At 37.0% G+C, this 24,285-nt stretch overlaps 1 protein-coding gene across 11 annotated transcripts in view; it reads right to left on the bottom strand.

The window, feature by feature from the left end:
• Positions 1-24,285, bottom strand: part of MYO3B (myosin IIIB) — a 197,306-nt gene that overhangs the window by 44,516 nt on the left and 128,505 nt on the right. For 9 of the 11 annotated variants that reach the window (XM_018072678.1, XM_018072676.1, XM_018072681.1 and 6 more), the window contains 6 exons: positions 21,927-22,038; positions 20,853-21,015; positions 20,085-20,165; positions 11,308-11,428; positions 4,225-4,288; positions 3,202-3,340 (listed from right to left, as the gene is read on the bottom strand). In XM_018072678.1, the coding sequence (XP_017928167.1) occupies positions 3,202-3,340; positions 4,225-4,288; positions 11,308-11,428; positions 20,085-20,165; positions 20,853-21,015; positions 21,927-22,038 (680 nt within the window). Of the gene's footprint in view, positions 1-3,201; positions 3,341-4,224; positions 4,289-11,307; positions 11,429-20,084; positions 20,166-20,852; positions 21,016-21,924; positions 22,039-24,285 lie in introns of those variants that run through there. The other 2 variants (XM_018072686.1, XM_029959872.1) reach the window with 2 other exon arrangements.

The following is a 24,285-nucleotide window of genomic DNA, read 5'->3' as shown; positions in this document are numbered from 1 at the left end:
GACTATTCACTACTTCAGCCTCAGATTGTGGCTATAGACACCATAGATTGCATACTTCCAGATCTCACAAAATCCTGACAGTTTTCTCTACCTCTCACAAAATTTCAGCATTGCGGGCAATATTGTGAGGTACAAGGCATAAACTGAACATATTCAGAAGAAATACTGTTCTCCCAAAAGAGAATGTCCATAGCCAGAGACTCTTTGTGCATTTTTTCAGTTATTTAAAATGTCTATGTTAAGCATAAAAAATTATGTCATCCCCTGGTCAGTGCAGAGATACTATTAGCTTTCCTTTTACAAAGGAAAGCATCTCAGAAAATCTGTCACATCTACCTTTGAAGGAAAGTTACACTGGTCAATTCCCTATGAAGCACTCACTTCTCGTTAATAATTTCAAACAGTCTTGTCTAAGGGAATCTATCTTGTCTAAGGGAATACCTCTACTTGGCCTCTGGAGATTATACTATTTTGATTCCTTCAGTACTACTTTATTGTGACTAGAATAATCAACTTCTGGCTTAATTGTTTCTTATGACTGGACTCTCCTCTCTGCCCAGGCAATGTGTCACAGTGGAGACACTAGAGCGAATTCTTAGCATTGTTACTAGTCTTGCCCCACTGCTCTGGCAGAGCCCAGGGGAATGTCCAGGCAGTGTAAAGCCAGCCTCTGTGACTCTATACAACCATAGGACATGCATGCACTTAACTTGCTCTGCATGCAGTTTGGCCACACTGCTCAGTTTTATGATGACCCAGTGTAAAGGCTTTTGAAGTGAAAAAGAGGCTTTTGTTTCTGTATTAATTATGGAGTATAGTCTTTGCATGATCTTTCTGAAAATTTCCTTGTCTATTTTTCCTTTGCCAATCTACTACTGAGAACAGGCAGCCTGTGCCATTACACAGTTGGATAACAAGATGTGAGTGAATAGTCTGCTTGATTAATACGAAAAAATGTAAATTCATATCAACCATTTTTTCCCTTTTCTGTTCTTGCCCCCTTGACTACACTAGAGCCTCACCTACCAAGGCCTCAAGACAAATAAGCAGCCTGTCCTTCCCTTTGTGCTTAAGCCTGCCTGCAGACTCCCTCCTTCAGCAAACATCAACGCTGCTTCATAACTGGGTCATGGGCCAGTGCAGCAACCTGTCACATTCCCTTCCCCATCGGCCTCTGTGTTCCAGGTCCAAGCACTGCCACCAGGCTGATAGACTAGTTCTGCTTGTAATGTAACTTAAAGAGAATTAAAAATCAATCTCTAGCATTGCAGAATAATGTTTCACTATGAAAAATAACAGTCTTTACATTGTTTGGACCACCTAGTGGGCAGCATTTTTGTGTGAATAACAGCTTAGGTAGTATCGCTCTACATTATAAAGCATGTGCATTTTATACGTTTTCTTATTCCGAAAAGGTATTTGCTATTTCACTTAGCTTTCACAATAGGCATAAGAATATTATCTTCTTAAAAGTATACTTCATACATTAAGACTGAATGCAGACTGAGCATCATGTGAAAGCATCTGCATTTGTGAATGCATGCAGTGCTTTTAAAAGCACCCAAGGAAGTTATTCTGCAGCAGGTTTACCTTCTTAATAGTTACTCATTGAAGTGTGATTTCTATGGTCATCTATCTGAATATTTTCAGGTTTAACTAGGCAATTCCTTACTTCTCTGCATTTGCACGCTTATTCATTTAAAGACAGATGTTTCTTCAATAGTTCAGATCAATGTTGCCCTAATCTCCTCTTCAAATTCTATTCTTCTATCACTTCACATTTTTTGAAATCTCTCTAAATTACTGCGTAATGGCTCTGAATCATATGTTTGCTAAGGGTGGAATTCTGCCAGTTTTACTCTAATTGTTTTACCTCAGACAGGAGGTCTTTGATTTCAAGGAGATCAGTTGCAGAGTAACATACAATATCCAGTGAGAGTAAGGATGATAGATTTGGGCCCTGACTGCTTCCCTCAAGAGGATTTGTTGCAATGAAGATATTTCTGTTTGACAGGTTTATTGCTTAACATGCAATAACTTAAGATAGTGATGCAAACTTCCCCTGCAGTCCCACACTATGGATTCAAAACCCATATGGACAGAAATGCATGAAGAGAGAATAATGTGCTCAATCTGCTGTGTTTACATACTATTCTGTTTTTAGCATGGAAACCACCTAATGCCTGTATAAAAGACTAAAAACACTGAATTTGCATTATTTCCTGTAACAGAAGGATCTCCCTATAAATATCTATCTTCTTACCTTTACATTGTAAATTTTTTAACTGAACTCTGTAAAATTTAAACACATAAATTTCAGGACAAGGGCTTAATTATTCAGATAAATATTTACAGATTTACAAGTTGAAAGGTGTCCCATTAAATAAATAAGCAGAAATGTCAATGTATAGCACAACATTACAAACAACTAATTTTTAGTATTAACCTGGAAATTAATGTATTATCATATACATTTTGGCCCTAGTTACAGATATCACATTATCAACCTACTTCATCTTAAACTGGGGAATGTATTCTACAATACAGTAACAAAGTCTGTATTCATGAATTTGCAAAGACACAAGGATTACAGTAACAGAGAAAAGTATTCTGATAGGTAATGACTTCCTGAAATATTCAAAGATAAACCAGGTAAAACTCAAAAAATGTCAAAAAGTTTCACTTAGAGTTTTTAAATTTTTAAATTCTTATTGAGCATGGCAAAAATAACGTAACAGCAAACAAAATAAAAATCTACACTGCATAGATTGTAGAATTATTGCAGATGGTCTGTGTTGCTGACTGAATCTTTGTGCGTGTGAACAAATGAGTTATTTTTCATTCTGCCAGACATGAGAGATTTCATTACTGTCTTTGACTTTGAGGTTGGAAGGCAAAGGAAAGTTGAAGCTCTTGAAAGTAGATTTGATTTCATTAAAAGGGTATTTTGAGATTAATAAGGACACTTTTAGTAGAAGCTGTATTTTAAAAATCATTATACTTTTGTGTCTGTAATTCAGACACTTAAGGGCTTTTTTATATTTCTGGGTTGAAAATGTGTAGAAAAAAGTTTTTTTCTTTATATTTCCTGCCTTTCAAGGGGTTAAAAGACCTCATCAATATATAAAGCAAGCTACATGCTGACAACATGTAGCTTATAAACATTAAACAATATTGCAGCTACTTTACTATATTTCTTACCTCCTTTTTTACGAGATCTCAAGAGGCTTGACAACTGATGGTCTGCAACTGCCTCGGATTGGCTAATTGATTGTGAATCATCTACTTCGAATGAATGTTTTAGAATAACTGGAGAAGCAGAAATCTCATCCAAATCATTCTGGAATAAAGAATGCTGGTGTAGGCACATAAGAAATGTATTGATTTCACTCTGCCATGATAATTTACAGCTGTGATCTCATAGAGAGCAACTTGTTATTTTCTATGACACTGTGAAATGTCTAATGCTAGATTTAAGTTACACAAGATTCTTGTGGCTTTCAGCAACACAGACTTAGCATCCATGTCACAAACATTTGTTTACTTTTTTCCATTTAACTTATTTATCCTCTTTCCTCATGCAGTTAAATCATAGCATGCACTGTATGCTGATTTCCTCTCATAGTTAATTTGTATCTTTAGAAAAAAGCTATAGGAAGGTATTAATCTGCTTAACATTTCTAAGTACATCATCCAAGGGATTTTGTTTTTTTAATCTTACATATGCTCAGCAGAGTTACTGGCAAAAACTGTACATTTTCTCCATTTCATCCTTTCAACATCAAATGGTAAGCAGCAAAAATTGGATCAGACTTCAAAGACTATGCTGTGCTCCAAGTCACAGAGCGACTCCTCCATTTCACATATTGAATTCGAGCAGGATATCAAAGTGCTACCAAAGAACCTCAGGTCCTTACTAAAAAAGAGTCTCTAACATCTGTAGAAAGTGAAGTGCACAGACAAATCACCTCAGGGAGCAGCTAGCATTTATTCTCAGCAGCAAATTTCCAGCCTTTTGATTCTCTTATTCACTGTACCTCCCTGTCTCTCTACAGAACTAAAGTTCTTAGCAAGCAGGCTTTTGTCTCAAAGACTTCAAAACATCACTAACGGTTTCATGTTCAGATGGCTATGCCAAGCAGCCACAAACACACTGCAGAACTGTGGACTCAGGAATTTGAAGTTATAATATGATGTTGTTTTAGAACATAAACTTAGTAGTACCTTTTTCGTTTGTTTGTCAAGAAAATCAGGCACCGTGGGAGAAGACCGGTTACTGGTTTGCTGCCTAAAAGCAAAGAAAAATAAAATATGTAGTTTGAATATTGTAATTTATTCACTCACAAAAGGTTTACTGGCATACACTGTTTCGTTGATTTTCTCTTTTCTCCCTCCCTCAATTTCTAAATATGCACATACAGTCAATTCAGAAAAAACACAGATCAGTCCCATTTCCTCTTATAAGGAAGTGCATGCTATTAAACACAGTAACAGGCTATGAGCAATGAATTTGTCATTAAAAATTTGTGGATCCATGTATATGTGTAAAATGATTTTATGAGAATTCTATGAAATTGAAGACGTGTATTAAGATTAATTTGATAAGATTTTACATGAAACTTTTTTCCTAGAGCTGTGAAAAGCCGTTTTCACAGTATTCAAACTTAGACACTCAAAATTTGACATATGAGGAAGAAGTGAAACATGTGTTCTCCTAAAACCATTTGGGTTAGGCACAGAGCAAGAAGTAAGATGTCTTAGATTCTTTGCCTATATCTGTTACTATTTATCATCACATTATGTCACCATAAGAATATTAAAGGCCAACTCCTACTCTCATTAATGCTGATTAAAGTAACTTAAAAACCTTCTGTAGGCCCCAACCTTGTTGGCAGGCCTTTGAAGTCCATGGATCTCTTCAACACTCCACCCAGACAGAACTTGCTTCAGAATCTTCAGCTATGCAATACCAAAAAAGATGCTACCAATTTCATTTAATGGATAAAAAAGAATGAGGTTCATAGATATTATTTGGTATGCCCATGGTCCTAAAACTGGGATTAAAAGCAAAACTTTCTGATTGCCAAAACAGAATGAAGCTTTCATGAATATGGTAAACATTCAACTTTTCCATAATGTTGCAATTTCATGACTGAACGTTGGATTTGCTTGTCAGGTTAGGGGAATTTAAATTTCCCTTTATTCTTTGACACTAAGGAAGACAAGGAAAACATTCTACCTAAACTGTAATCTGAATTTGTGTTTTCCTTGGAAGAAATTAAGGGATCAATTTTAAATACGCATTGTCATTTAGTACTGGCACACTTCTTGAACTGGAAATTATAACATGTCTAGGACTGCATTTGATACTGCATTTAGGCATATACTGTATTATCTGTAAAGTTCTCTATTACTATTTATCTTGTATATATATTATTTAGATAATCATTTATTTAGTGGGATGAGTTAGATAACTTGCTCCTTTTCCCCAAAATTCCCTTAAGCATTTGTTAAGACGATGCATTCCCCCATTCCCCAATATTGCAGAAAATAAACTCAATACAAGCTAAAATTTATAAATAATCCTCAAATATTACTGTGTTGGATGTCAAAATCAAAATCTGCTATTGGATCAGTATTTTGCAAATGGCCTGCAATGCCAAAACCAGATTGGATCATCATATAAATTTAAATATTCAGATTTTGGGATGCTTTGGATCTGGATCTAAATTTGCAGCTTGAAATAATCTTTATCTTCTATTAAAAAAAAATCCAGAACTTTGCCAGGGCTAGAACCCTGTACAAATGTTTAAAGCATGACGGTAAAGATCATCAACTTGCCTTCTGTCCAGCTTAAGCTAGCAAAAATCAGCCTCTGGAATTCTGAAGCCCTTAGACCCTAACTGTTTTTCAGGATCCCTGTGATGCTGTGTTTCTGATTTAACAATCCTAAGTTGGGTTGTATTTGCTGCAAGATAGCCCATCCTTCCACAGAATATACTGTTGCTAATGTAAGTCTGTACTTGATTTCTAGCTGTAACTCATGAGCTTTTCACTGCATTTTTCTTCCCCTGTCCTGTTAAGGAGGAACAACAGAATGGCTTGGTAGGGACCTGGCAGCCAGCCAAGGTCAACCCACCACAATGTCAAACTGGTATGGAACACATCTGAAAACACAGTATCAAGTGCAAATGCTGAGCACCTTGAAATCAGTTGCTGAGCTATTCTGAAAGTTTGGCTAGTATGCCACGTGGAAAATGCAGCCACAGAATCATAGAAATCACTAAGGTTGAAAAAGACCTCCAAGAGTCCAACCTTTGACCGAACACCACCTTGTTAATTAACCACAGCACTAAGTTCCAGGTCCAGTCATTTCTTGAACACTTCCAGGGATAGTGACTGCACCACTTCCCTGGGCAGCCCATTCCAATGCTTGACAACAGGAGGGCAGCTCAGCAATAGTTAATTAATCTAAGTCAATCAGTGATGACAGCTAACATTTTCAAATGTGGTATCTGAGGCAGGGTATTTTCAGGTGTCTTTGAAGAAACTGCTTGTCCTATAGTTTCCAGGGACTTTTATTTTCCACATTTGCAGGAAAGCAGTATTTGGGTCAGACAGATGAGATCCAGTCAGCACACTTACCTAGGCAGGATGCAAGAGATCAAGTGCATGTGCCTGGTTTCAGTAAGGTAATTCAACAATTTGCTGCTGACTGTTCAGCTACTGAGTTATAATACACCTCTTCGCATACAGACTGTCTATAAATCACTGAATGAGCAAGAAACATTGGAGAAACAGTGATTCCTAAGGTCTGTCTGCACATCTATATAGTATATAGCCTTACTGTCTTTAGCGTTTGAAAAGCAGTTGAACCATTGCAGCATAAAACTAGTAGCAGAGATTAATTTATGCTGGAGAAAATACATCTAGTTTTGGAATTATTCTGGCCATTATGAGTGTAAGTAAGGGAATTTGGACTTTCATTATTTAAATGCTTTAAAAAATGTTAGAAAAACTCCTAGATATTCTACTGGAAATAATACAGCTCATTTTGCAGAAGTAATATATTATAGAATAGAACCAATTTAATCCTTCCAGGATGGGTAGATTAAAAATTCCAAAGGCATGGGAAGGAGGAAAAAAACCCAGATGACACTGGAAAATTGTGCCCATATTTACATTTACACCTTTAAAAATCTTGAGTAATTATTTGAACTTATGAATTGTAAAATAATTAGAAGCTCATATGACATCAGAATCAGGTCCACTGTGTTCCACTGTATGCCACAGGGATTTCAGCCTTCCTATTTCCATCACAAGCAATAACCTTAATGTTTGCTATGATTAAAAATAGGAAGGTGAAGCAATTAAAGGAAACCAGAATGTCTTTATGTTAGCTTTTATTGTGGAATGAAATGAAAATTCATATTCAAAAGATGACTTATACAAGAAATCATAGTGTGGTCTTGACAGAAACTGAAATTCTCCAAGGAGGAAATATGGAACAATCTGGAAAGGTGTAAGAAATAAATCAACAGAACCTGATGGCATTCTTCTGAAGATTCTGAAAAAAAAAAAAAGTTTTAAAATGTGGAGATATGACCCTTTCAATCAGCCCTCCATGAAGAATAGAAGCACACCAACACAGTGATTTTTTTTCTTTTTCTTTTAAACAAAACAAGCCAAGGAAGGTTTTGTTATTGACTGACAGACTGAATCCCACTTTAGTGAGAGGCAAGCTGCAGATCAAGTTAAAGAAAGCATAGCAAAAGAGAGAAGAGTTTTTATATGGAACAGGTGAATTCACATTAAACCAGTTTCTGAATGGATCTGTGCTGCTGTGACTGAAATCATGTTTAATCTCTGCTGTCTGTGATATACAGCATATTATGTTTATGTGCTAATCCACCAGTGCCCATGTAGGTAAATCCACATTGCATGCTATTTCAATGGGCCAGGTGTAGCAAACCATTCAGAAATGCACATTGTTCGTTTTCCAGGCACAGTAATAATGCTGATGCAAGTAAAGCTGACCCGTGGAAAATTCCTCTAGAACTATTTTTATACTTACTCCCCACACTGATGCAGCAACAGCTGGTGACACTACGATGCTATAAAAGTGGCTGGCTTGCAATGCCAAACCCACTGGCACAGAGATGTCACAGTTCAAGAAGTGACTGTATTTACAAATAATAAAAAGAACCTTGGCAAACCATTTAAGCCACCCCCATTCTAAAAGAAAAATCACCTACTCTTTTTTTTTTTGGTCATAAGTTTGTTTAAGCTTTTTAAAACCTACAGTGAAGGAGATGTCAAAACTTCTCAAGGTAATCTACAGAGCATTTCACTCAGTTTACCATTAGTAAGCTTTTCTTGACATCTAACCTAACATTCTTGTGCTGCAATGCAAGTCCATTATTTCTCAATTACCTGATTCTCAATAGAGAACAGTTTGTTCCTTTTCTCTTCACATCAGCCTTTCATGATTGGAGAAATGATACCACATGACCTCTAGTTTTCCATCTCCCTTTTAGATCTTACCTTACTATGGTTTCTATAAACATTTTGGTTGCCAAGCAACTTTCTCGTTTTCTTGAAGTGCAGTTTCTGATACACTATCCTAACTGAGGTCTTGACAGAGATGAGAAATGTTACGATGCACACATGAGGTAGTGTGTATCCTCACTGCTAGTACCCAATGTAAACTTTGGAGAATGGTGCCATTATTGACTGACATTCATTTTGTGGTTCATTACTATTCATGTAACTGTGTTTCTAATTCAAATCCTACCCTCTTAAACCCTGTACCATCACTCACTTAGTACTGATACAAGTTTAGTAATCAGGTTCTGCTTCATCACTAAAGCCATTAATGAGTAGAAATAGATCCATTTCTGGAACTTGACTTTCAGATGCATACTTCCTGCAGAACAGAGAACTGCTGATAATTATTCTTTGTCTATAACTTTCCAAACACCTAAGTTGGTGTGCCTGTGTAGTTTTGTTCAGGGTCTATTATACAATCTTGATTACCTAAGGCTCATGTGAATTTTCTAACAAGAATGATTTCTGAGAACCTATGCTGACCAAATAGCTAAAAAGAGAAAGATGTAGGAATAAAATCAGTGAACTCAGCTCAAGGGTGTGAACTGCTCTTGATGTCAGGTATCTTCTAAAATAAGCCCTTAACATACAGAGCTCCAAAAGGAAACCAAGGAGCAAGGGATACTCACTGACATACAGTTACAGTTACAGACATAACTGATGTGTAACAAAGTCACTATGTGGAAACAATGCTTTCTGCTATACCACACACTGCAAAGGCACTGATCATGTATGCATAGCTAACATACTGTGATATTTAGCAGTCAGTGAGCTAGAGGAAAAAATGAACAATATAGGAAGTATTTTCCAGGGTAAGTATCAGATCAGTATTATTTAACAGAATTTTCATTTGGGAGGGAAATGGAAAAGATGATGGTGGTGGAACACACAGGTTGCAGATACTTTGACAAGATTCCAGAGGGATTTAAAGATATTTGAGAATGACAGATCTGTCTGAACAAGAACATGAACAAGGTAGCGTAGATTAAGGTCATTAGGCACTGAACTGTAGATTATCCTGCTAAGAACATTTATGAAAAATATATTCACTAGAGATCTGTCAATCTAACAAGTTCAAAATCACATGATGTTCTAGAAAATTACTTCTCCCTTCTTCAGAAATTATTCCTAATAAGCTCGAAAGATCCCTAATACTAACTTGGAATTTTAGTTATGCCATTGCAAAATGCAGCATCTTTGATTTCATGTGATGATCAATCGTAAAATGGAGGCAGACATCAAGTGAGGTTGATGTCTGCGCTCTCCTAGTGAGAGGAGACCTCATCACACTCCTCCCTTCTCTGCTGCCTATTTGACTTTTTGCAGAAGGGTACATCAAAAGATGTACAATTAAGCAAGTTGTACCTTATCCAGAAAAATATGTTTGGGAAATAACAAGGAATTCCAGAGACAGTTTGATGCAAAAACGGAAGAAAACCATTCCTGACTAACTAACATGAAATAAATGAAGAAAAATGTTTAGAGAGACTGTGTGCCTCCAAACAAGTCCAGACGAAAATGTTTATTTACATTGCAAATAATTATAATTCTGGAAGCCAAAGAAAACTGACAGTAGAGAAGTTATTAGCTCCTTCCTTCAACCATCAGTGCAGACTGGAGAACAAGTGACCACACAATCATCAATAGTTCTAAAGAGATCATAAGATACACACCCCTTAAGGATTTAGGAGACAGATGGAGCTGCATGTGCACGAAGGTAATCATAAATTAAGAAACTCGTTCCCCAGTGAGCAGTCAAGCAACTCAACAACAGAGCTACGATGGTAAATTGTAGTAGGCTTGTTCTTTACCCTGAAAATCGTTACCAAAACCATTTATTTATTTAGTCCTTGTCCAGTGGCCTGAACCTTTTTCTTAGTGAAAACAGAACACTGTAAGGGAGAGATTATGGAGCACTATTAACCTACAAGAACGCAGGTGGTTACACCTGAACAAAATCCTCTAATAACGCTCTAGAGCATGCAGCAAAGTTAGCATGGAAGTTAACATAACTCAATGTTATGAGCATACATAGAGAAAGAAGTAACAGTTAATTTCTCCAAAATGGTATCAGCAGGAGAAATCTCATAACTCTTAGCCACTGAAACTTGCTAATGAAAGGTATTAGTCCAGAAAATACAGCCACCTGTCCTAAAAAACTGTTGGTCAGTCAGACATAACAGATCCCTTTTGCCTCATATCCAAGGAAGTTTCAGGGGGAGGTTTGTCTGGAGTGAATGCATTGCTAAAAATCCATTGCTTTTCTCTACAAAGAGGAGTGACTTGTCCATCTGGTTTTGATAGCTCTTTTCCCTGTCTCATTGCTGGTCTGCATGGTGCTTTGCAGGCACAGAAGGGCAATTTTCTACTCTTGGACATTTAATAAGATGTACTGCAGTCAATTCTGCAATGCTGAGCACTTGCAATTTTGTCCCCAATCTATAGTATTCTGGGTACTTACAAAAAGTGCAGAGAAACAGGACAGCAACCCAGGGCAAACAGTACCTTTCCACCTACTGGGAGAATACAGAGATGACCAAGCTGAGGGGGGGAACCTGCTAACCTACAGGTGCCCATCTTCAGAATATATCAGATTCTCTAAGAGCTGGCTAAATCATGATGACATAGCTGCTCCTTTCAGATCTCATTGTCTGGAAAACTGCTTTTGTTAGACAGTAGACAGCAAAGGATTCAACTCACCAGTCTTCTTCACAGCCAAAATCAGAAGTAGAGCAGCTGCTTGTAAGCTGAGGATCTGCTACACGCTCAGTGCTGGTTTTCAGTCTTGTGTAGTTTTTACGAACAATATATCCCCTGAAAGCTAAAAAACATAGTTATGAATCAGAAAAATTCTGCACAGCCTGAAATGACTGGCACCTGTCCCTGCAGTGTAGACCTGAATGTCCCCAACTTTTAACGAATTAGTGGATAAGAACATGAGTGGTTCCAATGTTTGCAATGTTACCAACAGCTGGAAATTCTACAGGGCCTTACACTCTCACTATTATAGTGACCACTTGGCACAGTCCAGGCAAGGCCAAACAGGCCTCAAAATGAGAATTTATCTAATTTAAATAGGAACCCAACTTAGAATTTATTAAAATACATAGTATAAAATCACAAATTACCTGATTTAAGCTAGTTAGACTTTTACAGAATTGGAAGCTTTATCTTTTTTTATTGTCGGGTAAGGGGGTGACAAGCCAGGGACACATGTATTCAATTAAAACTAGAAAAATTATTTATGTCTTCTCCTATTCTTTCAATTAACTGCAACCACAACAAAACATTTAAAATACATCTCATATAAATAAGCAGGAAAAAATTTATAAAGATTGGAATTTATACCATTCCTAAAAAAAGGAGCAGAACAAAATGATCACTAAAAATATTAAATGAAGTAGGAAGCATGCAGTGGAATGAAATGGCAAAGAAAATTCCAATGCATAATATTTGAAGACATCTACATCCTTTATTTCCATGGACTATCTCTGGATTTGGCTACCTAAATAACAAAATTATTTCCATAGTTTTATCTGACAGGAACTTGCTTGAATTTTTGACACCTGTGAGCAGTTAGTAATAAAGCTCCAGCACAAACCACACATAGCAATACATATTGCACTTAAGACAAAGGACTAAAAAGTGCTGCAATATACACTCAAACTCACATATTTTTAATTTTATTTTTTAGGCTTTATTTCAAGCATTATTTTAAGTAGAAATACCTAAAGAGAGAAAGGACTGAATAATGAAGACAGTAAACAGTGCCACTGTTTCAGTATACAACAAGCAGCTGCTGAATAAGAAGGCTGAGCGGTTGTGAGAGAAAGGAGCTGTCTGTTAGTCCGGGAGGATTGCAGCTTAAACAGTGCGACAAAATGTAAAAGAACGTTGGAACTAAGATCAGGGAATATGATTTTTGGGAAAAAAAAAAAGTTTCCTGTCCAGGAAAAGCTTTTAAGCCCACTAAAGGCATGCAAAACCAGAGTCAGTTTGAAGACTAATTACTCAAAGGAGAAGAGCAGCCCTCCCACTGGGGTCCAGGGTTACATATTACAGTAGAATATAGGACAGGCACAGAAATAAGGTCTAGGGAAACCTCATGTAGGATCAGGGTCATGATAATATTATAGATTACAAAAAGAAATCAGAAGGTAAGATAAATACGGAATAAACTGAGGAACAGAGAAATTGATCAGAAGATTAACAAGTTTTCCCTGTATCCCACACTTCTGATTTAATGAAAACACTGAGGTTTCGGGAATAGGAAGTAACAAAAAATGCCTTTTAATGAGAGTTATGACAATAAATAACCATTCACTTTACAGAAAGCATGACAGAAGTTGGGCCTGCTGAGGTGCTGAACCAAATACAGAGCTCAGGTATCATGAGGTTGAGGAACTTTTTGCCCTTAATAATCAGACTGGAAAAGTCTGCTTGTCTGGCAGAGATGAGGCAAGCTTTCACTTGTCCCAAGTGATCAGGCTTCCAATCCTTAACTATCCCCTACTGACCAGACAAGGAGCCTACCCTGATTGCAGCAGCAGAGACAGCTGGCCAGCAGCCACCTCTCTGCAGCTGAAACATGCTGAGTGTCATTCAGTCGATGGACTACTATAAAGAAAAACTGAAACAAATGAACTAATGAGATAAACTTCAGTTTTATCCTTAGTAGTTTCTCAACTTTTAGCAGTTCTTCATATGTGTGTGTCTATAAAATCAACCTTGATACCTGCTCTGATTTTATTTTTAAAAATTATTTTTCCTTTTTTTCCAGAGACTCTTATCTATGTTAGTACAAACACTTTGGTCTTTACCTCATTCACTACATAAAACCTGCTATATCTGATTTATTAAACATAGTTTTTGCCCTGTCTTCTGTTTTCATATGTATTTTCAAAATCAACTACTCTTCAACATAACCCCTCCACAGGCTGTATTCTAACATTCTTCCAAAATACCTTGAATCTGACAGGTAAACGGTTGTATTTTTCCTACTTTTGACTCCTGGGACAGTCAAAGTACAGATAAACAAACTTCTTTCACTCCCTCAAAAGCTTCATCAAGCATTAGCAGGACTGCATCTTTTCAACATTTATTAACTGGATCTATAATGTTTCAAAAGAAATGCATATGCAGAGAATTCTACTGGGGGAGTCTGAGAGGCTGGGAAGCTGCTCCATCACAGCAATTTGCATTACTGACTGGTGCTGGTTTTGACACTAAGCACTTGGCTCAAAGAGTGTGAAATTAGCAGACTCATGTTGCTACTGCTCCATGAACAATCACTGCATCATTGAAGAAGAATGATTACCAGCTGTCACCTCATTTTCACCTTATTCAGTCTATATTCCAAACTTTCCAGCAACAGTAGCTGTAACCCTGATCTTTAGATAGCTAAAAATGACATGATCTGAAAAGCAAGACAGGAACCGAACAATTGTAAAACTTCTATTAGTAACTCAGTTTTTGATGCTTTATGTGCCACAAGTTAGGAAATGAATTTTTACTTCTTCTACTGATCATTTCTCACACAGACTTTTCTGTCAGCTCCAGCACCTCACGAACCAAGGATATATTTACATCAGGGAGTCTGAAATTTGGCGTCTTGCAGTTATAAACTTTAATTTTAAGGTCTAAGTACCAAGTCATATACATTACACCCAATATTGCACAATTCCACATAAGAGAATCAGAGGCATTTTCCTCATAATTCTCACAGGAAATATATAGTTACAGAGTAAATTGTGAAGCACAATGTAAAAAGATCAAAGCTAAACAATTACAGGTCTATGAGAGAAGTATAAAGAAAGGAGATGAAGTAGTACTTTAAAACAGTAGAAGGATTCACTCTGACATTAAAAAAACCATGTTAAGCAGACTTTTTGTACACAGACACATTTTTATTCTATAATATCACCTAAAATAGCAAATAGCAACAACTCAGAAGGAGAACTCATGATTGCTGAAGAGAAGGCATCATGGTAGTTTGGAATCAGAAGTCGATTTGCTAGGAACAGCCTATCACTTTCTTAATTTGTCTAGTTAAAAGAGCATTCAGCAGCTTAACTAACAGCATCTGAGAGAATTAGAGTTCATGAATCTGATTATGCACTCCATGCCAAATCAATTCTAATGAATAGTAAAAGGGATGGAGAGTCACATCTTTTGCTGGGTCCCATGAATACATCTTCTCATGCACCTCTCACTCTGGACAGACACAGTGTGATGCCTGCTTAACTGCAGAAGAAAAACCAACTCTTGTATTAAGTTCTCCAGCAGAAGCACTATGAGAAAAGAAGTCATGAGTTCTCATGTACAAGCAGTAACTATCACTGATAAGCAGTGACTACTACAAAGACTCACCAAGGCTGCCATCAGGACTGGTGTCACTGATGCACATCAACACTTGGACATAAAGCTTTTAACTACCATGCATCACAGTCTCTGATCTTGAGACTTGGTCAAATAAAAAAAAGTGAAGAGTAATGTGAAACTCTGTCAATATCAGCAAGGAAGAGGTTTTATGAGATACTGTTGGACAATGTACACTGTACACTGTACATTGTCCCACCTTGATTTTTGCATGAAATCCAGTAAGAATAGTCTCCATTTTTTCTCCTTAAAAAATAGCAGATAAAACCTAAAACATTTGCGCGTTGACAGAGCTTAGCTCAGAGAAGGGGATAGAATATAGAACCTCTTACTTTAAAACTACAAGGCCTTCTACTTTTCCTAAAATGGTTCCTGCACATGAGCATCAGGCCTTTAATGGTTACTAGAGACAGATACTAAACATGAAGAATTACAGGATGGCCTAAGCTAGTACAGAACACAGTGAGATGGAAGAGTAAAGTTAACCAAAGCTGTGCAGCCTGTACAAAATTAATCTGGTTTACCCTGACTGTGAAATCAAGGTAATACAATTCAGCTGCCATTAGGAGAAACACATATATATCTTCAATGTTTTTTACACTAAAAAATGTAGTTAAATGGAATCAAACTAATTACATAAAAAATATAAAACTGGATCTGCTACTTAGGCATTGTTATTTTCAGGAATTTTTTAAAAATATTTTTAGAAATAAGGTGCTTAGAAGTTTTTGGAACGTTTTACTCAGGTACTTCTTAGATCTAGACAACGGTATTAGCTGAGAACGTGTACACACACATGTACACAGTGATACAAATAGATGGATAAATATAGGGATAAAGATATTTTCAAGAAATACTTCCTTGTCTTCTACTGAAGCAAACATTATATCTTTGCTGCTGAAAATCCCAAAGGTAACACTTTTACTAAAAACTTACATTTATTATAACTGTAAAATAGTAAATTACAGCTGTTCTCTGTCCCTCCTTTTTTTCTTATAATGGAGTAAATTTTGTCAGAAGCATGTTAGATATGTAAACAGTAAACAACGCTGCATGGGCAGAAGTTGCAGAAAGAAAGCCACTTACAAAGTGTTCCTTCTGAACATCCCCTACTTTTTATTTAAGAAAAAGAGCCCAATTCTTGAGTTCTTGATAAAGAACTTTCTAATGCAATATGACATATGGTGAGTGTGTGAGCACGTGTTGGAGGAGGAGATGGTGGCTCAATGGATTAGTCATTTGCCTTTCACCTCTGGAAGCATAGTTAAACTCAGCCCTGACCAGAGCTGCACAGTATATTCCAGATGGCTAAAGTGGGTCTAATTAAAATGAATTCAGTGATGTCACCTCAGATCTAAGTGAATTGCATGCACCACTCATTTGGCATTTTGGCAATGTCGGTTCACAAATGAAATAACCAGATTAAAATCCTCCCATAAGTCTTTCGGGACAAGTCACACTGCATGGAAATACGTGCTATCATAAATAGAAAATATATTTTTATAATTGTATTATCTGTCATTTTAAATTTTAATTAATGCATTATTCTAAAACAAAAAAACATTAAATGAGACTTGCATATGAGGTAAATCAGTGAAGCAACATTTCAGTCAGATGATTCAGTGGATATGCACTGATTTAAACCAGCTGTGAATCTGGCAAAATAATAAAAAAAAAAATCTTTGACAATATATTTTTCCTTTTATGTAGATGTAAATCAAAACAATATAAATCCTAATTACAAAGAAATACTTGGAAGTGCAAAGTACTGTCAACTCAAACAATTTGCACAAAATCATTCTTTACAATTCCCCTCCGAGTTAAAAACTTAGCATTTTCTAGCCTTCACAGTTTGAGAAAGTGTGACTGGAAGTAGGAGGAAAGACCTTGTGTACTCTGTGTATTCTGAGAACTGAGATGTAGATATGCTGAAGTAGGGTAGCTTTTTTTTCCCCACTTAATTTAAATTCACAAATACTTTGTTTCCTAGTGAGGGTGTTTTCCCCCATCTAAAATAATGACTTTTTTTCCTGTAATATAATACACTCAGGAATTGTATCCTCATGTATATTGTGCAGGTTGTTTTTTTTCTAAGTTTGTTTTTTCTTCCAACATTTCTTCAATGGATAGTGAACTGCTGGGCCCACAGAGATCTCCAGACCACCAGCTCATGTATTTGAAAGGCATCTGTTTATTTTTAAAATGCAAATGCAGCCTACCTCAAAGACTGACTTGCAAGAAATGAACAATCTGAACAAGTCAAGAGGTTTCCAATCAGGAGCTCTGTTCCTCCTTTATATCAGGCTATGATCACTTGCTGTCAAAACCACTTAAACAATATCCTGGAACCTGAATGAAGTCCCCCCACAATTAAAATGAGCAGGATAATCCTGCAAGAATTATTCAGGCAAATCATTTTTCACACAGTTTAAGGTAATGATAAGGTCATTTACAAAAGAAATCAGCGCCTTTGAAATGCTGACTTGTAGACAGAGGACTGCCTGGAGGAGGGCCATAGATAACAGTGAAGACTGGCCTCCTAACACTACCCTTGCAGTCTTTGGAACTGATTCTGATGAGGAGAAGGCCCAATAAGGTTAATACCCCTACTTTGATCTCTGTCAAAGCGTACCAGCAAGAATTAATTTACATTTCAGATGAAAAAGGTTGACAGCATGAAAAGGCATCTTGTTTCTGGTATGTGAATGTGCTGTAATAGATCGGGAATTCTGAAAGGAAGTTCTGAGGAAGCTAAAGGGATAAGCTGAGCGGCTGCTTTTATTGGGAAAGAGATGAAAGGAAAACAAATTTCAATATGCGCTGTTCTGTAGAAACATGTAAGCCAAATGCTTCCTAAATTCCAAGGCCTGCTTGAGAGGGGCAGGGGGGAGGGAAAGGAGAGGGAAGTACATATAGTTTAATTATATGGTTTTGCTAATGTCTGGATGACAAATGCAAACAATTCATCTCACTGCCTGAAATGGCTCATTTAAAAAAAATACAAAGGTGATCATACTCCATTTTAATAGAAAGCTGCCTTGAACTACACTCACGTTAGAAGATGTGGAGGAAAGGAAGAGATTCAGGGATGCTTTTGTCTCTGTGTCACTAGGCACGTAGACAGTGTAATGTAAAGTAAACAACACAAGGACTGTCCACATGTTTTAAAACCTGGAAATTGGCCATGATTAGCAAGTATAAGTTTTGATTTGAAACACGGAAAAATCAGCACACTAAGAAGAGAAAATGTGCACAAGAAATATTTTCGAATAAGAAGTCCTGGGTGTAGGCTTCCAAAGGCAGACATAAATGTGTTGAGGGTTATCATTATTATTATACCCCTTCTACTAGAGAGCCAAAGACAGGAGGAGCAGCCAGCCTAATTAATACAAAGGTGCACCGTGTCACTCTTAACCCTACAGTCCTAATGCTTATTCACCCAGACTGATCACTGAAATAGTTAAGTGCCAGGTTACAAAGGAAGATAGTGTGTGTGTTAGTGGGAAGAATGCTAACAACATTACTCCAGCATTAGGTCCAGAGAGCTCAACAACGTCCAGATTCACTCCCACTGTCTCTGCTCTGCCATGTTTAACACAGCATCTAAGAGATGGCAGGAAGCAGTACAGCTCAGAATCTCTCCCATGTGTGCTAAGAGCAGAATAGATCACTTTCTCTACAGAGCTAATAAACTGTCTAGATAAAACTGTAAGGCAGAATGTCCCCTGCAGTCTCCAAGTGATACTGCTGCACACCAGCTTCCTATTGCACCTGAGATAACTGTCACTTTAAGGAGCTGATCATAGGAGGACAGTGATGGGTTAACAGTTTCACTTTCCTTCTTTCAACAAAAGGCTGTTGTAAGTTAGGTAATCGAAGTCCAGGTACATATACACTTGTAAATCTAGCAAATACTCTGAAAAATAGTGGCAGGGGGTTCTTTAAGATCTACTTTCTGTGCTATCACAAAAATAACTTTAAATGACAACACAAAGGAGAGGAAGAATGGGAGAGAGTACTTGTGCAGTCCTTCAGTGTTTGTTGTAATGGGAGAAAAAATTTATCCTTAATGGTTTGCCATTTAATAGAATATTCTGAATTTAATCCTAGAGCTTTGTGATTCAACGTAACAGTATTCATGCAAAGCTGCAAATTATTATTTGATCCTAATGATATTCTGTTCCTTTCTGTAACTAGATTGGTGTTCTGCTTTCTGCTGAAAGTCACAGCAATGTCTCATTTCAGAGTAGCAAACTTAGACAACAAAAAACCCAATGAATTTACCGGGAATGGTTTGAGAACAAAGAAAAAGAATATTAGAACACATCTTTTTCATACTGCCTTCAGACTATAAGATACACAAAAAACAGGTGACAAAGCTTAAGGAATTTGCTACAACTAATTTTTTATCAGTTACAGTCTTTCAACCTGGAGTTGCATAGGGAAAGTGTATTACACTGCATCATATGGAGGCTGCTTCATACTGGCAGCATCTGAAAACACCATTGAGTTCACAGCATTGGTTCTTAGATTTCTGTGCCATATGGTACTCTGCTGTCTACTAGAGACCTACACAGCCCTATGGGCCTGTTTCTCCAGTAATCTCTTTAAAGTTTATTCAAATTCATATTGATATGGCTGCATAGGAGTCTGGCAGAATGTCAAAAGATTGGTCAAAGCTGGCAAACCCAGCAAGCAGTCAAAACAAAAACCTGGCAATCTGCCAAGATCAGGGCTCCATACAAAGACAGAGAAATCCATGTCCAGTGCCTCCCATCCACACTTTTAGACAAATCAATACAGTGTTTCATACCAGCTCTACATGTAGTGGGATCACACTGACTGTGCTCAGGAGAATCTTAGAGAATTAACTCAACAGCTTTTAATTAGTATGTTTTGCTTCCAGAGAAGCACTTCAAAAAGGCCAAAGTGCCTGATACCTGTCACAGATGTCATTTGACACTGAAGAACAAATGATGAGAAGTAACGTTTTTGATAGTTTTTGTTTGGACTGTATTTATTTTTTTGGCTATAAACATGACACACAAAATCACCTACAGAAAAATAGGTGTTGGCAATTGAAATACTGTTTTAATTACCTGCTTGAATATGTATAGCAGCATCAGTTCTTCTGTTCCTTATTTCCTTGTACTTCCTGCGAGCTTCATATCCTCTCCAGGCTAAAAATACAAAACCATGTGCTGGAAATTACATTTATTTAAGGAAGTGCTACAAAGTCAGAGATGTGCTGTAACTTTCATTCCTCCTGCCATAACTACTCCAACCCCTACCTCCAGTACCTCTTCCCCACCCACCCACATGTTGAACTCTGGGTTCAGGACTGCAATATTCACATCCACACAACTTCAAACACCACTTTACTCTTCCAAATTTTAATTGTCACCATGTGCTCACTGATGTCCTAACCAAAACACAAAGGTGTACGATCATCCCTGCTCACACAGTTCCCCAAATTCACTACAAGGAAGCCTGCTAAAGTACTGGTAATCAGCCTCTGTGCTCCATCTTACGATGTATGTCTTGAATTCTGGTATATGGGCAGGGGCATGCGCTACTGCATTTCGATTCTGTGCTGCATGCTAGGACAGACATAGCTAACAATATTTTCATTCTGTGCACAGGCATCCCATCCACAATACTAACATATTTAAATAAAGACATTACCAAACACTAAGATGACACTTTAGAAGTAAATCAATAATATTTGCATCAGTTAGCTGGAGAGAAAGCATCTCTGGTCATTTTCATTTCATAATAAACTATAATGGATGAATAAACAATATACATGCAATTTAACTGATTAAAATGCAAAGACACTCAGTGAAATAGGGAATCTGTACATTTACCTGACTGTATAGTAAGAGCACTGTTTTCTCTTTTATCTTTGACTTTCTTGTACCTCCTTGCTCCGAGCCATCCCTTGACATAGGCTTGCATGACCACCACTCTCCCTATAACTTCTCGAAGGAACAAATTTAACTGCTCTATATGGTAATACTTTAAAAAAACCTGGAATGGAACAACAACAAAACAAAAAAATCAGTATTACAAGCAGACAGTAACGTAACCTCTTGTATTCTGTCTTTTCATTAGTCCAATAGCAGCTTATTCTAGGGCATCATTGTTGAAAAAACTAGCAAAATACTGACTATAAATATCATAGCAATCTTGTGAACCAATTATTTGCTCTTGGTGCGCTTGTGTAATTTCATTATTCCATTGATTGTAATCACTCCATTGCAAAATAAACCCCATATTTACCCCCCTTACAAAGTAAATTGGTCAGGGGGATATTTTCAGATATCAACAATTTTGAAATAGAGCCAGGGATGAGAAATCCTGGGTTGAATCTGGTTTTGGACATAATATTGTCTAAAAGCACTCTGCTTTAGGAGACAAATCCTGTGGGTGCTTCTATACATTTTATCTGGGTCTTGGCCAGGAAAATTCTCCTTGTTTTTCCTTTGTGCACTGTAAAACAACCCAAAATACTATGCAATATCCTTTTTACAGAAGTCATTCACTCCATTTTAAACCACGAACAAAGGCCTTTGATGGAGCCAGAAGGAGCTTACCTGAAACTCCACAAATGGATAAGGTAGCAACCAGGCTTGCAGGATGGGCCAGAGTGTGAAGTTTCAGTCATGTCTTTAATAAGAGCATGAGGAACTTCAGGAAGGCACTACAACAGGAGGCACTGACAGACGTACTGTCCTTATCAAGGCAGCCACGTGCAGAATGCGCTTTGGGGAGGTACACGATGTACCCCTCCTCTGGCAGCACTAACTCAGGGCACCTCCATAACCTGGGAGGCTAAGGAGCAAATTCCTTGCTCTTTTGTTCACTCATGCAGTACTTTTCAAAGTAGACATGTTTTGCTAAAAGGATACTATTATTGGGAAAATCTTAGCACCCTCTACCTTGGTCTTCCCAAGAATCCAGTTGTCTAGTTTAGATTTCTCCAAAATGGCAAGACAGTTTTCTCTGCTACCAAGGGGAGCCTCATGTGCCTTGAATGCAAGGTAATAATACCTGCAAAACCAAGCAGCAAAGAAAAAATTGAATTAACAATCAACATGTACTTTCATTGTTTTTCTCTAGCTCAGAGCTGTATCTTTAGAACTAGCAGGCCAAATTCTCCCTTATAATAAGTTCTCCTCTTAAATTATGACACAACTGTCATGAACAGATATTTGAGCATATACATGATTACGATAAACAATTAATTGGAATGATTACGATCAGTTTTAGAGGCCTGGTGCAGACCCATACTAAACAACACTGACTTTTATTTGTCCCTTGCAAAGAATAGCACCCAACAATTACGTGAAACAACATATAGTTAATGAAAAAAGGATGCAAACATGTTTCAACTGACTTAAGAACCAATCCCTCCCTGTAAAGCCATTATGCATTAAGTATGGTTTTATAGCATTTAAGTAACCCCACTAGCAAACAATTAAGTTAAGTAACAGCAAGAACATGTGCCAGTTAGTTTTCAAATTTAAGGCTTTTTTTAACACAAGTACACTGATAGATGGTAGCAAATGCCACCTCAGCTCTCATTTATTAACTGCCATGTGTTGTCTTGGTATTAAGTTATACTTCTACAGGTGCTACTCTATTTACATTGTGATTGAGAGGAACTGGCAGGGTGAGCAAACCATTCTACTAATTATTAGCACAGGGAAGAGCCATCAGATGTTCTTTAAAACATGAAGAGAAGAATCTCATCAGCGAACCTCAAAGATAGAGTCAAGAAAATATTCCACCTTAGTGAAGAAAACATGGAGAAGCAATTACAAAACTTGGAATTGTACAAGACCTTTTTTTTTAATCAGGAGAATATGATTTTCAAATATTAGCTCCAGTTAATCTCCAGATATTAGCTCCAGTTGTCACAAGAAAGAAAAAAGAACCACTAAAATAGTCAATAAAGATCAAAGGGGAACAAAATGACATCTGAAGTCAGAAGCACTGGAATAAGTCCTGGACCAAGACACAGATATTCACCAACTGGAGACACTGATGACTCTGAATAATGATAGGAGATTATGTATTACTGAGTTATTTTTAATGCAGTGACTTTCTTAACAACGTGATGATGCAAATTCTTTAGCCACGTCTTTCGAAATACCAAGAGTCATGCTATTCAGCAAGAATGGAGAGACATGGTGTATTTAAAAGAAAAAGGTACTTTTCCTCCACCTTATTACCAAACTTAATGATGCCAGTTTTATTACCAAACTTAATGATGCCAGTTTTCACAAGACAAACGCCATTATGAGTTGCACTAATGAAACTCAGATTTAAAATATATGTAACACAAACAATTTGTGACAGCACATAATTTCAACAGATAGCAGACAGATACATGGGGGAATTTACACTAATAATAAAGTGCTGTTTTCTTCAAAAGCCAGTTCAGATAGCCATGTTATTTACACATGTATGTAACTTAAGCAGCTTGGGAGGGAGGGAGGGAGGGAGGCAGGCAGGCAGGCAGATAGGCAGGAAGGAAAAAAGGAAAGAAGTAAGGAAGGATAGATTCAAGTGAGTGACAATATCAATTTTCTGGTGATCAAGCACCTTTTAAGGTATGTTGTAGTTAGGAATTTTAAAACCATAGAACAGTTTTTAAATAGCAATGATGCAATAAAATATTCAAGGGGGATCTCATAAATTTTTTACCTACCTTATCAATGACATTCTTATTGCTGCAAAGGTGACTTCTTATTTGTGACAAATCTGAGTAAAAAGTATTTTTGAGCTGTGTAATTTAACTGCCTGACTATACAATCTTGTTTGTGACAAACTTCACTTTCTTTCAAATGTAGTAACCTCTCCATTAGCTCTCTTTCATGATCTAGAATGTATATGCTTTTGGTACTCAGAAAAACCCCCCAACAATGGTACTTTTTCCTATTACTTAATGTTTTAACAAATGTTTTCAGAAAATTTATCTACAGTCTAAGAAAGCAAGCTATTCAAAATGACAAGAACTTTCCAAACCATGGGAATAACTAGAGTTTCTGTTCCACAGTTCATAGTATGTAAACATTGTCTCCCAATATTTATTAAAAACTTCCTCTAAATGGTGATTTTCCAAATGTTTTGATTGATCCAAATACTGCACAGAAGACACCTGTAACTGGTTAATATACTTCCTGTTTCTTTTCAATTATGTCATCAAAAATAAAGCAGAAATCACTGCACTCATTAGAAATAGGGACCAGCAATTTATTTTTTATTATTTCTCCTTCAGAACTACTTTTTGAG

The sequence above is a fragment of the Manacus vitellinus genome, unplaced genomic scaffold (assembly GCF_001715985.3).
Source record: "Manacus vitellinus isolate BGI_N305 unplaced genomic scaffold, ASM171598v3 scaffold_22_pilon, whole genome shotgun sequence".
Taxonomy (NCBI): Eukaryota; Metazoa; Chordata; class Aves; order Passeriformes; family Pipridae; genus Manacus; species Manacus vitellinus.
The sequence above is the reverse complement of the archived record's forward strand: the minus strand, read 5'-3'. Positions and strand labels throughout refer to the sequence as shown.